We start from the raw sequence: 16,503 nt of genomic DNA on the forward strand, positions 1-16,503 counted from the left end.
CAATCAGGCCTTTATGGTAGAGTGGCCAGACGGAAGCCACTCCTCAGTAAAAGGCACATGACACCCCACTTGGAGTTTGCCAAAAGGCACCTAAAGACTCTCAGACCATGAGAAAAAAAATTCTCTGGTCTGATGAAACCAAGATTGAATTCTTTGGCCTGAAGTTGATTTAATCAATTTAATCAATTTTAGAATAAGGCTGTATTGTAACAAAATGTGGAAAAGCCAAGGGGTCTGAATACTTTCTGAAGGCACTGTATTCATTCAGAAACGGAGGAAGAGAATATCTAGCTTTTTACAACGGGTGGGTATAATCCTGAATTCTGATTGGTTAAAACTGCATTCCTGTCGGTGTCACGTTGGTATAAATGGGTCGGGAGACAGGCGCAGGAATGCGTAATAGGGGTTTTTATTTCCCAAATTACAGCGAGCCGTGTAAAGGCATGGGGACGAAGACCAAACAAACATGTTTACAAAACAGGGTAGAAACCCAAACAAAAGAGCGAGGAGTACCTCGAATAAATACACAATCGCACAATGATTATCACACGGGACGAGACCCGTAATCATCTGCACAATATACGTGGCATGAAAGCCAAAACAACATAGCACAGGTACTCACACGACCAACGGACATTGTAACAATAATCGAAAGGACAATGGTGAACAAAGGTCACATTTATACAATTACTAATCGATGAGAATAGGGGCCAGGTGTGCGTAATGAAAGGTCCGGAGGGATACGTGACAGTCGGTGTGTATTCTACAAGTTACCACCGGCTAAATCTATGACGTTAAAATGCCTATTTACTCTGTTCCATCTGACTGTGCAATCCACTGTCTCATCAGCCCAGCCAAGCAATGTATAAACTTAATCTACACTATAGAAAGTATCTAGACATTATCTCACATTTATTTTAGATGGGCAGGTAGCATTTCTCAGCCAGTTGAAATCATGAAATAGCTGGCATCAGTTTAATGGATATATACAAATAAATGTAAATTGAAAAAAGGTAACTCGAAATGAACTCCAGCTAGTTTGCAGTCTTTCCACCTTCAGTTTGAAGTAATTGAGTCAACTGTGTTGTTGGCTAGCTCCTCTGAACAATGAGCAAATTTTCTATGCCAGGCGACATCACGCTCATTGTTATGGATGTATCCAAATACAGTAAATGTCACAAGAAAACAGCGTGACTGTAATTTAGCCATAGTTGGCTAGCTAGCATGCAAGGGATAAGAACGTTGCATCCATAGATACAGAACAAAAAGACTGAACGACTGGGTCGCGTCTCTAGCAACAAAACCGAACAAATGACCAGCCGACTTGGGTTGCAACCCTAGATTTGTGTCGGGACTATATATAATAATAAATTCCTCAAAATAATGTTTTTAATGAAAATATGTCAATCATTATTTGAATATGTTGGTAACCCATTGTATAAAAGTGATAATGCACTGGAAGACAACACCCGTGCCAATACATCCTCCAAACACCGGCTTCGAGGGCATTATCACTTAATTATCAAGCTAACGTTAGCTGCTGTCTCATCAACAAGAAGCAACTGTGACAACATTAATCCTAACATTTAAAAAAAATAAAGGTTCCAATTGAGCAAAATCCACAATATACCCTTCCAAAGAAGGCCTGAGAAGCCCAGGAGCCAGGATATGGATCCACAATCGGATCTATGGCCTAAGTGTGGCATTTCAGTTTAGCCTGCACTTTGCAGGCTGTATAGAAAACTCCCCTTGAGCAACAGAATGGACGAATTACCTCAACGTGCAGCCCCAGTATATTCCATATTCTGTTGCTAAAATCTGCCATCAGTCCTGTGTAGGGAATATCTTTGAGATGCCCTAACGCATAGCAGATGTCTGCTGGAGATGTTGCATCAATCCACCAGACGAGCTATATCCACACACACAGTTTTGGCCCCAGCCATTGGGCTCTATACAGTAACATTGACCTCCGTAGCAGCCAAAAATACTCTTTCCCATCTTGTACTATCTAGAATATGACAGCACCAGCAATTAGCTATCGACAGCTGGCAGACATGTCGACATTTGGTTAGTTTTATCTGTCTTACTTAGATGGAAGACATGAGCTAAATGCGGTAGCTCTATAGCTAGTTAACTTTAGCATCGAGGTACCAAGCTACCTCTTTCACATACCCTTATCACTTCCATGCTCACTGAAGCCCGTGATCATTCTCATTTTCTGCTGGTGCAGCTGGCTGTTTGAGATGCTTTAGAAGCCACATTGATGGTAGGGACAACATCTACTTTGATAAGCAACTTCTTGTTGAAGCCCTCCTTTCATTGTTGATGACTGTGAAAGTTCTCAGGGATGAAATGTGCCCCTCAGATTGATGAGTAGATGCCCAATTTGCCCGCCTCATTCTCACACATTTTAAAGAATCTTTTCATTCACTGTGTGACGTTCACCACGGGGCATTGTGGGATTGTTTCCCGAAGTTAGTGCTGATTTGGAGAAAACCTCAAACCCAACTTTTAGAACAACATTACTATATTATAACAATTGATTTAAGAGTTTGTCATTTGTTAATGTTATCTTTGGGTGCTCTAAGTTACTATTATATGGATTTCTGGCATTGAGAAATAGGTGCTACACTCCCTTTAAATCAATAAGACAGCAGTCAGCAGATTACCATTCCACCTCCCCCTCAGCTCTTTGCAAGACAAACATTATTTGGAAAGCTTTTCTGCAGGTTGCTTACTCAAGCAAAGCACAGGCAAACTTTTAGTCACATTGGCTGAGAGCTCTCACAGCAGCCACATGTGGTGCCTTAGTGTCTCATTTCTGCTGTATTTCAATGTTGTTGTGCTGTAGCTTACACAGCAGAGGAAAACAAAACATACAATGGTGGAGGATTTTATTGTTTTGAAGATCCTTTCCAATCACATATCACCATCTTGATATATCACATATCACCCTCATGATATGCACACCACATTTCACTGCACAATATCTAGCGTGTATCACTGCCAACTGAGTTAAGTATTTCACAACCCACAGACAGAATGGAAGTATTGCCTGTGCACTGACCTTGAATGCAGAGAAAAATAATAGAACACTTTGCACCAATCAAAAACTCAAAGGGAGATGGGCTTTGATATACTGTAGGCGTTGTTTTTCTTGCTAGTATATGCAAATCCCAGTAATATGGTAACACAGCTGCAAGTCAAGTTCTCTTTGTGAGGTCAGCGATCAGCAGTAGACATGCAGAGTTGGATACAATTTATTAATTCTCCTTTTGTGTCCACATCTCTTCCTCTCTTGTTCTCTCCTTCCAGACTACAAACTAATACTCTCTCAACTCCTCTCTCTCCCCCAACGTTTCCTCTCCCTCTTTTTCTTCCTTCCCCCTCTGTCTCTTCTCTTCTCCTTTCACAAACAGGGTGTCAGATATCTAAAAGTAACGAGGGAAGGAAACATCCAATTAAAAACACAATGCATTATTATTTCAGAGCCTTCCCCACGGCATCTGGGAAGCCGTTCAGCCCCTCTGCCAGCTCAGAGGACATGATAAGGGGGTTTTTACTGTTAATGCATGAGCTCACCAGCTGTGGCAACTATGGACTTTCCCCAGCAGCTTGCGCTTTCCCCCTCTCTCACCCTCCCTAGCTCTCATCCTCCCTCTTTCCCCCTAACTCACCCTCCCTAGCTCTCATCCTCCCTCTTTCCCTCTCTCTTGCTCTCTCTCTCTCTCTCTCTCTCTCACTCACAAACACGCACACTCCCAAATGCACAGGGATTGCAGCAGCAGCGTGAGATGGAGATCTCCGTTGCGTGTACTGTACGAGTGCCTATTGCCGGTGAGTGCAGGAGCGGCAGCGGACGAGTGTCAGTGATGCTTGAATGAGATGAAAGAGAGAGAGAGTCAGACAGAGAGAGAGAAGTAGGGAGGACTTCATTGTGGACCTTATGGGGTTGGAGGCAGTTTTTTTTCTATCCTGAACCTTTGCCGATGTGCCACAACTATCCAGCTGTCACTGCAGTGGCTGTCTCTTTGGTACCCTATCCTCTCTCTGGACGGAGCTCTCTATGCTACTACATGAATGGATATGCACCGGCTCAGTGGGAGATCTCTGCTTTCTCATCCTTTGCTCCACTGATTTGTTTCTCAAGGTAAGTGTTTAACACTTAAGTCTGTATAGTAATAATGATAGGAAGTTAATGTAGAAACATAGGAGAATCTGCACTTAGTGTCAGTTTATCAGCTTTGATTTGTCAAGATACAGCAGGTGCCTGAGTGGTTTGAATGTCTTTACTGTATTTGCTCTGATATACTGTAGTGGTGTATGTTTGGTTGCTTTATTGTCTAGACGCTGATATGTGGAGGATTCAATGGGGGCATTCTAGCCAAGCAGTAAAAGGCTCACGATTTATCTGGAGAACGCAATGATGTTGTCTTTATGTTATCTGTTTCACTTTTGGCTGATACTATCTGATTTCCTGTTTAGAAAGTGTAATGAACAGATTACTGAACAAGGAAATGTTCAGATGAATATTCAGTTAGAATTTACATATTGATTTAGTCTTGTAGCATTGATCAATTGCACTTAAGGGTTGACCATTATTGCTCTTTTTCAATGGGTTAACACGTGATCATTGGCATTATATAATTTTTAGGGATATCAATGATAGTGCTCAAGTGCTTGTGACAGTGAGATGTAATTGGAGTTCAGTGTTGAACACATACCATAGCTACAGTAGTGCTGCTGAAAGTACAGTATCATGAGCGATGGATGTGTTCCTCAAGGCTTCATGTGACGAGGAGACAAGGATCCCACCTGGGACTCGCAACTTATCATGAGTAATGACGTGTGATCTTGATGCTCCCGGCAGAGCACTGCATCACATAGAGGGCAGATCAGATTTTCTCTCTCTCCTCTCTCTGTCTATTAAATACTGTTTCATAGTCATCCCACCCTTCTCTCTCTATAGCCCCGTTTATACCTGGTGCTAATATGCGTCCTTTGTCCTGATCTTGTCCACATTCTGATTGTGCCCAACTTTTTGGGCAGGTGTAGATGATTAAAAGACGCATTGTGATCTGATTGTGATGAGATCTTCCTGACCACCTCCGGAGGTAATCAGGGATCCAATATATCCAGATATTGATCAAGTGTAAACAAGGCTGGATGGTCAAGCCATTTAAATCATTATGCAAGCCTCTAAATTAATTGGCAGGTAGCACCACTGATGTATTGCATCAATAATTGTCAATAATTCATTTTCAAAATAATTACAGGGAGGCAAGAGGAAATCTGGCCACAATGCAGACATAGTGGACGGATAAGAGACACATTTTAATACCATGTGCTGATGTGACACTGATTGGATCATATTGATTAGATCACAAAATCCACATTAGCGCAAGGTGCAAACGAAGCTTCTGAAACCAGTTCAGAGAGTTTGTTCTCCCCCTGCCTCATTTCAAACCCATCTCTGTCTCTACAGAAACCTCTATCTTAGAAACCAGCTTATGGTGTGCCCAAACCATCTTCCATCCTAGGCCCCCACCTCTGTCCACATCAGTCTAATCAAATATTGTATTCTCCCTCGCCTCTGTTTATGAGAAACCACCCACTTAGTTCCTTCATCCTTTTCTGTTGTTGGAGCAATTCAAATGATCTTACTCTTTCTTTGAAACGTCAGCAGCCATACCCTCGTCAGTGAGTGAGTAAAAAGGGTGGCTCACAGTAACCTGTAAATATGGTACAATTGTGCAAGGAACAGCTACTGTAAGGCATGGGAACATAAACCAATCTGCCATCTCACTCTCCCCTGCTTCCGGGAAACACCCCTCAGTTCCTCACAGCTCTCCCTTGTAACCATGTCAATGCGTCAGGTATAATGCACTTCTCCTTGTCATGGCGATGCTAAACTTACTCTTCGGAAGATCCATTTCATAGCACTGGCTTTCAGTGAGCAGATGAGAAAATTGAGGCCTTTTTAAAAGCTCCCCTACTCCTCTGTAAAAGAAAGTGCTGTGCAGTGATGAATATTTTAACCCAATGCCATAAAGCACACTGTCTCAGGTGTATCCTGCAGCCCAGCAAGTTACTAAGAATTCACCAGACAGACAGAACCGAGATATGAGGATGTGCATTACTGGAGGATACCTAGCCAATAACTTGGGGGGAGTGTCAAAAAATATATAGTAAGTACCACACATATACTACAGTGTGTAGTATAGTATTCTACAGTATACAAAAAAATAATATAGCAAGTACTAAACATGATCGAGGGATACTGCAGTGTGGAGTATAGTATTCTACAGTATACTACAATTTGCTACAGAATTCTATAGTAAGTACTATAATATTCTATAGTAAACTGTAGTATTTCTTCATGTGGGGAAGGCCAGTATGATAATGATAAGAAAACCAATTCTTACAGATGTCCCCACATCACTCACATTATTCTCAAATCACATATTGTGCAATGGATGGCGAAGTGCTTCTGCTTAGGTAAACTTGCATGATCAAAGAGTAGATACAAAGTACCCAACAAAGAGTTATGGCCCCTCCTCTTTTGGCATCCTAGATGGGCTTAAAAAAGGGTGCCAATATGCTATGCAACACACACATCTGGCGTGTGTCCTCAGATATTCCCAATTATAAACTGGGTGGTTCGAGCCCTGAATGCTGATTGGCTGAAAGCCGTGGTACTGTATATCAGACCGTATACCAAGGGTGGACAAAACATTTATTTTTACTGCTCTAATTACATTGGTAACCAGTTTATAATAGCAATAAGGTACCTTGGGGGTTTGTGGTATATGGCCAATATACCTCAACTAAGTGCTATATCCAGACACACTGCGATGCGTCATGCGTAAGAACAGCCCTTAGCTGTGGTATATTAGCCTTATACCACACCATCTCAGGCCTTTTTTCTTAATTATCTCTCTCTGTATAATGGGTTTTTCCAAGATGGTGTCATGGGGGAATTGGTGCGTTGGGGCAGTCGAGGCTCCTCAGAGGAGCAAGGGGAGGACCATCATCCTCAGTGAATCAAATAAATAAATAGTGAAACATTAAAAAAGTTATATTTTTTTGATAATATTGAGAAACACCCTAGGTTTACAAGTAGCTTTTCCTTTTACCATTTAATTACCTTTAATTACCTGTCATAATTACCTGTCATACATATCATATTCTGCGATTAGGTTCTTCAGTATATAATGCTAATGATCTTTAATCCACAAATATAGTTGTGAAGTACTGTATGTTATATAAATGAACTTTGTTGTGAAAATAACACTTTCATGGTGCTGTGAGCAGTGCTCTGACTGTGCCATACACACTCAGTAAAAAGGGTATGGTTAGAGTACAGTATTGTTCCCTGGGGTACAAAAAGATCGAAATACACATAACGTACCTTCAGAGGTACACATAATGATCTCACATGGTACTGTTTGGTTCCTTTAAGGGTACATGTGTGGCAGTGGAGGCTCCTCAGAGCGGGAAGGGGAGGACCATCCTCCTCAGTGAATTTCATAAAAATAGAAATAGTGAAACATTAGAAAAGTTGTCCTTTTGAGATACAACTGTACTAAATATATTCATGTTACCAAAACATTGATTTTAAACACACTGTTTTTCAATGAAGGTCTACAGTAGCCTCAACAGCACTCTGTAGGGTAGCACCATGGTGTAGCCGTAGGACAGCTAGCTTCCGTCCTCCTGTGGGTACATTGATTTCAATACAAAAACCTAGGAGGCTCAGGCTCACCCCCTTCCATAGACTTACACAGTAATTATGACAACTTCTGGAGGATGTCCTCCAACCTATCAGAGCTCTTGCAGCATGAACTGACATGTTGTCCACCTAATCAAAGTATCAGAGAATGAATATAGGACTGAAAGCATAAGCTACAGCTAGCTAGCACTGCAGTGCATAAAATGTGGTGAGTAGTTGACTCAAAGAGAGATAAAGACAATAGATTTCTTAAAAAATGAAAGAGAAGCGAGAGAGAGAGAGGGCGTTAAAGAGAGAGCTATCTATAAGTCTATATTTTTCCTTTAACTTTCACTTACTTAGCTGGTGAATGCAGCTAGCTTGTTTAGCGTACTCAAACACCCAGCTTAAACAGAGAGGGATACTATGTTAGCTAGCTGGCTATGGCTATCCAACACTGGCACTCTTCCAAGTCAAAGTCCATTTTTGGTTGAATTAATTTATTGCCACCGGGGCCCGCTGGTGTAACTGCTAAGCTGCTTTGTCACAACGATGTAGGCTGTGTGTAGTGGTTAATGGTTATGATACGAAGGTTTGGCTTGGAAAGGTTTTTTCGCCTGGCCACAGACAACTGATGTGTTGTGTGCACTGAAGACCACAAGCAAAGGCAAAAGGTGAGAGAAGGAGAGCATGCAGATGTAAGAAGGATTTATACAACGAGCAAAGGGATCATACTGTTTGTATGTGGCTGCTATGAAAGTGAACTGTTTTGCGTGTATTCATTCTGCCAATTCTATTGAAAAACGTTTCTTATAAGGAAGCAAGCGGAATATAACGGGGATAAACTTACCAGAATTTGTCCAATAAAAACTCTTCTTTGCAACTGTTGGACTAATGATTACACTATAGATCAGCTACATGTAGGCAAGAGTGTGCAAGATGGTATTGAATCTGTCACTGTCACCTTGATCTAAAAAAAAACATCTCAACCTGTGCACCTACGCTGTAAACTTTCAATCATGGGCTAGGTTGTAGCAACGATGGGTATAGGGAAACTGAGTATAATGTACTAGCCTAAACCTATCAATGTTACATTGAGCTGGGTGAATGGAATATGAATGACAGCCATCCAATATGCTTAAACAGCACAAACCGCCACTGTGTTGGGGAATTAGTATATGGTGTCACAACATAAATATTATGGATTGTTATGATTTGATGCACTGAGAGAACATGCCTTGGCAGCAGATAAACAGCAAACTGCAAGTGAAATATGGTTTTCCATTCACTGATGATATGCATCACGTGTGCTGTGTCAAGGTCAATGCCATTGATAGTGCTGCTATCAATGCCTCTGTAATACCATTACTATACCATTTATGAGAGTGGATAGGCTGCATTTTAATCCTACAAACACGCCTTATCAGGAGAGCATGTCAATCACTACACCTCAAGAGAACCTCTCTAGAAGCATGTTCACATGCTGGAGCTGGAGGCAGAGCTGAATATCATAAGTCAGCAATGTTATAGATTTGCTAGCAGGGATAGTAATACACATATATATATAACCAGCCAGCTCAGTCCTATGTCCAAAGAACTGACAGAAAACATTAGATAATTATGGCGATGACCACTCAATCATAGCATCTGATGTGGAGTTTTCTATCTAACATTTTTGTATGAAGAACTGAAGGGCAAATATAACAGACAGCATGGTCTGCCAGAGTTCATAAGGAGATTTAAGAGGATTACTTTTGCAATTTTACATTCAATGCATTATTCATAATCTCCTGGATGGTTGGGGCCAAACCAGGGAAGGACCTCTGGTCATTAGCAACGATAGGTAGCCCTGGGAAGTAGGGAGTGAGTAGGAAGAGGAAAAGTAACTGGTTATTCAGAGGAGCTGTGGCGGTGACACATACTCAGTTGTCTTTAATATTATCATATGACACTCCAGGTTTGCTCAAGAGCCTTGAGGGAATGAGGATTTTTTAAATATACAGTATATATTCTCTATGTGTGAATTAGCATTTAGCTTCTTTACATGCTTTGGCTTGTGTCTAAATATGAAGTAAGGACGACTTGAGAGGACTTTGAATGAATGTAGATACAATTTCAATGGTTTGAGAAGAAAATATGTAAAAAGGCTTCCCTTTCATCTGTAGTCTGAGATACAAAAAAGGTCATAATGTCTAGGCCACAAGGTGAAACACCTGGCACGATTCCCAATGCATTCAGTTGGCCCTTTTATCAGCCCTTGTCCAATGCTATCTTAATATTGTGTGAATGAGAAGACCTCTCTGACTGAATACTAACAGACTCTCTTTAAAACGTTGGTAATGGGGCTTCCTTTCTTCCTTCTTTTATTCAGGTGACATTAGGGGTAGTGTGGTAGAATCAGTGCTCATATATTGCCCACATGAACAGAAGGCAATGCTAAGGCTAATACAGGCTCTTGTATAACTCCGAAATATTAATGACTTACATATGATTTTTCTACATAACCTCATTACAGTCTGTTTCATTATAAGCAAATTGTGCGGGATAGTGCTTTGGACTTTGGACTTATAAGGAGTTTGAGATGAAAAAACAGTATGTCACCAAGCATATTGATGGATTGACTACGTCTCAAAATGATTGAACGTGATTGCTTTCAGAGAAGTGACTGCCATGAAGGGCCTGCATTTGTGTAGTAACAAATGATGCATTTAGGTTTATTTATCACATAGTGTCTCATCGTATAAAGATGATGAACTAGCTCAGCTCTGATATTTCCTTTTAATGCAATTTCATTCCCTAAAACTGCTTTCCATGTTAGTCAGTTGGTAATCAAATCTATTACAAATCTCGTCCATTATTCCAATGATACAAAGTCAAACATTATTCAATGCAATACAGCCCCTTAAATACGACAGCTCTGAATGTGGAATATCTATAGAAATCTTTATTTGACATAAGAAAAATAACATAAAATAAGTCTGTGTCTGTGTGTGTCTCATCTGTGACATAAATCGTGATCTCGTATAAATACATCTCTGGGCCCGGTTGCATAAAACATTTTAAGTTATCTTTTCCCTTAAAGTTTCATTAACTTTAAGTCAGTTGCACAAAACATTTTAAGGTGAATTCCCCCCTTAAATTAAGTGGCAAAGTTAAGGATCCCCATGATGTACCTTAACTGCTTCATTCAGTATCGATTTCAATGTAAACGTCATTTGTGGAGTTGAATGTCGCTTTCATCTGCCCTGGTTACAAAAGGAAAACATTAACCAGCTAGCTACTTACCTAAACAATGGAAGGTGCACAAACCATGGCTACAAAGCTAGCTGGCTAGTTAGCTATCTACTCTGTAAGCTAGCTTGATGTGCTAGAAGGAAATAGAAACAAGTTGAGAAAAAAGTAAGTACAATAAACTTGGTTTATTATCTTCTGATGCAATTTGATTATCCTGTCTTGATTGTTGAAGTTCTGTTTTGCTATCTCACAAAATACATGTAATCTCTTTGAGGAAACATTGTCAGTGAATCAGGCCGTCTCCATGGTAACCAGATACTCTTTCAGCCGTACATGCCTTCAAACTACAGTAAAACCCCTTAAGTATGCTCTTACCTAAGGGAATATTTAGGGGATCTATTTAACACCCTTAAACAATTATCTTAGATAAGGGACAATTATTCCTTAAGGTGAACCCTTAAGGAAAACACTTAAGATGGTTTATGCAACCGGGCCCTGACAGTCTAGATGTTAGTTGCTCAGTAACAGAACAAAAAAGTAAATGTACTGTGATTAAACCCCAACATAATATGACATACACTGTATATTCTCTCCCTTCTCCCAGAAACCATGGTGAGCAAGGAGAGCAGCAGGGTCGTGCTCTCCAACTCAGAGTCAGATTCAGAGACAGGCCCGTCACATAGCTTGGAGGCACAATACGGTCCTGATGGCAAACAGCAGGTGAAGAAGAGGAACAAAGCCTTACAAGTCCGCTTCAAGGACATCTGTGACGCCCAGAACGAGCAGCGGGCAGGGGGGCGAGGAGCAAGGTCTATTTCCTGTAAAGTGGCATACAGGAAGTACATGGCGATGCCTGCGCGGCGCTCCATCCCCAATGTGACTAAGAGCACGGGTGTCCAGACGTCACCAGACCTTACGAAACACTACCAGACTTTCCCCTTCGAGCGAAAGAAAGGACACACGATCAAACACACGGCCTTGGTGGAGGACTACAAGGGTCAAAACAATGGGTTTTTGAGTGACTTGAAAGGTCAGGAGGAGGCCGTGAGTTTAGAGGAGTGCTCGTCATCTCAGTGTGCAGGGAAGCATGTGCGGCAGACGCAGGCACTGCTCCACCACAGGGACGACAGCAGTGGCACAGAGGATCTGTTATCTGGTGCCAACTGCGTAGACGGGCGTGCGTGCCCGGACCCCTCTCTCCTCACAAAGGACACAGAGTGCTTTGCAAATGATCCAACTCCCATGGGAGAGCCGGAGAACCAGGCTTCTAGCGTGAGGACCAAACACAAAGTATTATCCAAAGTGGACACGACGGGTGCCAACCCTTCTGCCAAACGCCAGTTGGCAAACTGCGAGGAACCCTTACAGGACACAAGATCAAAGGTCACAAGTCCTGTTGCCTGGAACTCCCTGACGCAAGTGGAGAGTCTAGGCCTAGGGAGTCCGTCGGTGCACCACAAACGCAAGAAGGCCATGCAGCCCAATAGACAACAGTCTCAGACACTGCCCCACCCCCACAGTGCTGGCTGCTCTGTGGTCAAGGTAAAGGCACATCAGTACCAATCAGGGACTTTACCAGCCCCAAGGAAAACACAGCCGGGCCTGGAGGACCAGGCTTGCCCCCCAGGACGGCAGGGTGCCTGTCAGCAGATAGTGCCCTTACCTGGGAATGGGGATATTAAGGGAAAGCTCCAGGCCATGGAAAACCTCATCAGCTCCAGTCAGGAGACCATCAAAGTTTTACTCGGGGTCATCCAAGAGCTGGAGAAGGGCGAGGCTCAAAGAGAAGGGTGAGTTGAACCATCCAATATGCATCAAATGTGTCTAAATTCCTCAAGGTGGGAGTTTGACTCTAGTTCTTACTTCACAGGAGGGTGGTTTGGAAATTAAATATATCGATTTTTTACGATTTTTTTGCGGAATTTCCTTCTTGAACATATGAACTTTCATGTGTCTTGATTACAAACTAGTATGTTATCTGTAAATATAGATACAAATGTTAAATTACAAGCCTAGTTAAACCAAGGAGAAAGCACTGAACTATATAGGGAGAAAGACAGGATCCGTCCTGGTTAGCCATGATTGGCTGAGATAATGGAGGGGCTGAAGATGCCAAGAGATCCTGATTGAGTCCTGATTGGTCTGTCATGTCACAGGCGTCTGTCTAAAACAGAAGGGGGGGTTACATGGTCAGTTTATAGATAATCTTGGCTATCACAGATTTTTGGAAAGCTATACAGATGAAGTCGGAAGTTTACATACACCTTAGCCAAAAATACATTTAAACTCAGTTTTTTACAATTCCTGACATTTAATCCTAGTAAAAATTCCCTGTCTTAGGTCAGTTGGGAACACCACTTTATTTTTATGATTGTGAAATGTCAGAATAATAGTAGAGAGAATTATTTATTTCAGCTTTTATTTCTTTCATCACATTCCCAGTGGGTCAGAAGTTTACATACACTCAATTAGTACTTGGAAGCATTGCCTTTAAATTGTTTAACTTGAGTCAAACGTTTTGGGTATCCTTCCACAAGCTTCCAACAATATGTTGGGTGAATTTTGGCCCATTCCTCCTGACAGAGCTGGTGTAACTGAGTCAGGTTTGTAGGCCTCCTTGCTTGCACAGGCTTTTTCAGTTCTGCCCACAAATTTTCTATAGGATTGAAGTCAGGGCTTTGTAATGGCCACTCCAATACCTTGACTTTGTTGTCCTTAAGCCATTTTGCAAAACTTTGGAAGTATGCTTGGGGTCATTGTCCATTTGGAAGACCCATTTGTGACCAAGCTTCCTGACTGATGTCTTGAGATGTTGCATTAATATATCCACATAATTTTTCGTCCTCATGATGCCATCTATTTTGTGAAGTGCTCCAGTCCCGCCTGCAGCAAAGCACTGCCACAACATGATGCTTCTACCCCCGTGCTTCACGGTTGGGATGGTGTTCTTCGACTTGCAAGCGTCCCCCTTTTCCCTCCAAACATAATGATGGTCATTATTGCCAAACAGTTCTATTTTTGTTTCATCAGACCAGAGGACATTTCTCCAAAAGGTACGATCTTTGTCCCCATGTGCAGTTGCAAACCGTAGTCTGGCATTTTTATGGTGGTTTTGGAGCAGTGGCTTCTTCCTTGCTGAGCGGCCTTTCAGGTTATGTCGATATAGGACTCGTTTTGCTGTGCATATAGATACTTTTGTACCTCTTTCCTCCAACATCTTCACAAGGTCCTTTGTTGTTGTTCTGGGATTGATTTGCACTTTTCGCACCAAAGTACGTTCATCTCTAGGAGACAGAATGTGTCTCCATCCTGAGTGGTATGACGGCTGCGTGGTCCCATGGTGTTTATACTTGGGTACTATTGTTTGTACAGATGAACGTGGTACCTTCAGGCGTTTGGAAATTTCTCTCAAGGATGAGGTCTTGGCTGATTTCTTTTGATTTTCCCAGGATGTCAAGCAAAGTTGCACTGAGTTTGAAGGTAGTCCTTGAAATACATCCACTGGTACACCTCCAATTGACTAAAATGGTGTCACTTAACCTATCAGAAACTTCTAAAGCCATGACATAATTTTCTGGAATTTTCTGTTTAAATCAAATCAAATCAAATTTTATTTATATAGCCCTTCGTATATCAGCTGAAATCTCAAAGTGCTGTACAGAAACCCAGCCTAAAACCCCAAACAGCAAGCAATGCATGTGAAAGAGGCACGGTGGCTAGGAAAAACTCCCTAGGAAAAACTCCCTAGAAAAGCCAAAAACCTAGGAAGAAACCTAGAGAGGAACCAGGCTATGAGGGGTGGCCAGTCCTCTTCTGGCTGTGCCGGGTGGATATTATAACAGAACATGGTCAAGATGTTAAAATGTTCATAAATGACCAGCATGGTCAAATAATAATAATCATTGTAGTTGTCGAGGGTGCAACAAGCACGTCCGGTGAACAGGTCAAAGGCACAGTCAACTTAGTGTTTTCTGGTCCACTGGAATTGTGATACAGTGAATTATAAGTGAAATAATCTGTCTGTAAACAATTGTTGGAAAAATTACTTGTGTCATGCACAAAGTAGATGTCCTAAACGACTTGCCAAAACTATAGTTTGTTAACATGAAAATTGTGGAGTGGTTGAAAAACGAGTTTTAATGACTCCAACCTAAGTGTATGTAAACTTCTGACTTCAACTGTAGCTATGGAAAAAGTGTTGCTACATCTCTCAACAACATTGCTGCCCTGAATTTAGCTGGTGCTATGGACAAAGCTCAGTTGTGAGATATTACTTTCTGGAGTACAATTCCATGCTGACTCGTGTCTTTACATGTCCATTTTTGAAGAGACGGGTGGCGCTAAGAGGGTGTGAACGATTTTGAATGGCTGTAAACAAAGAAGAGCTCCCTAGCAAGTGTGAAAATTGCAATAAAACTTAAAAGGGCTTTTCTCAAAAGTGGGTATCCAAGTTTATCAACTTTAAAAGCAGCATTACTTCCCCATTACTTTCTCCAATTGCAGTGTATGACATACCATTTTGTACTTTTCAGGTTCAGACATTAACGATGGTCCGTTGGCCTGGGGCCAGTAAAAACATGTTGGGCAAATGGATCTCGTTGTGCCAGTAACTTTTCAGAGAATCTTCGCATTCCAGTTCAACATTTACCTGCTCTGTTGCAGTCTACCATTGAAAACCAGACTACACAGAGAAAAGTTAGGCTATTGGTTTTTGAGGTATATGATTGGACACTCATTCTAGCACCACCACGTTCCCGCGAGTCATAACTTCTCGAGGGCTCGAACTGTATGTGAGTTGATGCCTTCATACAGCACACGCAAGCTGTCCAGAGCAAAAAGAAGCACCCATCAATCTACTCGAAGAGCTTATTTATTTTAGGTAAAGTTATTTTAAAAAGTAAACTTTCAATAGTGAACATACTGTACTAGCAATATGCTGGCTACTGTCGATAGTCTGCTAAAAGAAAGATACAAAAAGACACCTAGCATTCCTCTTAGCTAGCCTACTGTAGCCACGTTGATATTTGTTTTGTCTTAAAGGGTCAGCGTCCTATTTTTTTATGTAAAACACTACTGTACGTACAAATAAAATGATTTAATTAATAGAATGAATTAATACAATGCAATTCTAAAGAATAGAGTAATGGGCTCCAATGCATTTTAAAACATCACTATGACAAGCATTTCTCCACACCCGCAATAACATCTGCTAAATATTTGTATGTAACCAATACAATTTGATTTGATTTGATGTCCCAACCAGTAGAAATTCTGTCTGGGCCAGTAGATTTTTGGCCAACTGAGAAAAAAAGTCAACGTTGGACCCTGGTTTTATAAACTGTAAAGAACAGTTTGTCAAAAAAATTACAATAATCCTAGGATCCTGTAACCAGTCACATATGGAATTTACATAACTGACATACTCAAGTGAGCACATACATTGTGTGTGTGTGTGGTTCAGTCATCACTGAGATTTGATGTTCTTGGTAGTCCTGCAGCCCTTCAAACTGCTGTGGTCTAACAGTATGTGTAAGGTAAATTGAGCTTGTGAATACATA

At 41.4% G+C, this 16,503-nt stretch overlaps 1 protein-coding gene across 1 annotated transcript in view; it reads left to right on the plus strand.

Annotated features, from left to right (window-relative positions):
• Window positions 1–3,765: 3,765 nt before the first annotated feature.
• LOC115153239 (inhibitory synaptic factor 2A-like) overlaps window positions 3,766–16,503 on the plus strand; it is a 30,977-nt gene continuing 18,239 nt past the window's right edge. The window contains exons 1-2 of the mRNA XM_029698469.1: window positions 3,766–4,150; window positions 11,550–12,735. Of these exons, the coding sequence (XP_029554329.1) occupies window positions 11,555–12,735 (1,181 nt within the window). The 5' untranslated portion in view covers window positions 3,766–4,150; window positions 11,550–11,554. The remainder of the gene's footprint in view (window positions 4,151–11,549; window positions 12,736–16,503) is intronic.

This window comes from Salmo trutta, chromosome 18, assembly GCF_901001165.1.
Source record: "Salmo trutta chromosome 18, fSalTru1.1, whole genome shotgun sequence".
In the NCBI taxonomy this organism is placed as follows: Eukaryota; Metazoa; Chordata; class Actinopteri; order Salmoniformes; family Salmonidae; genus Salmo; species Salmo trutta.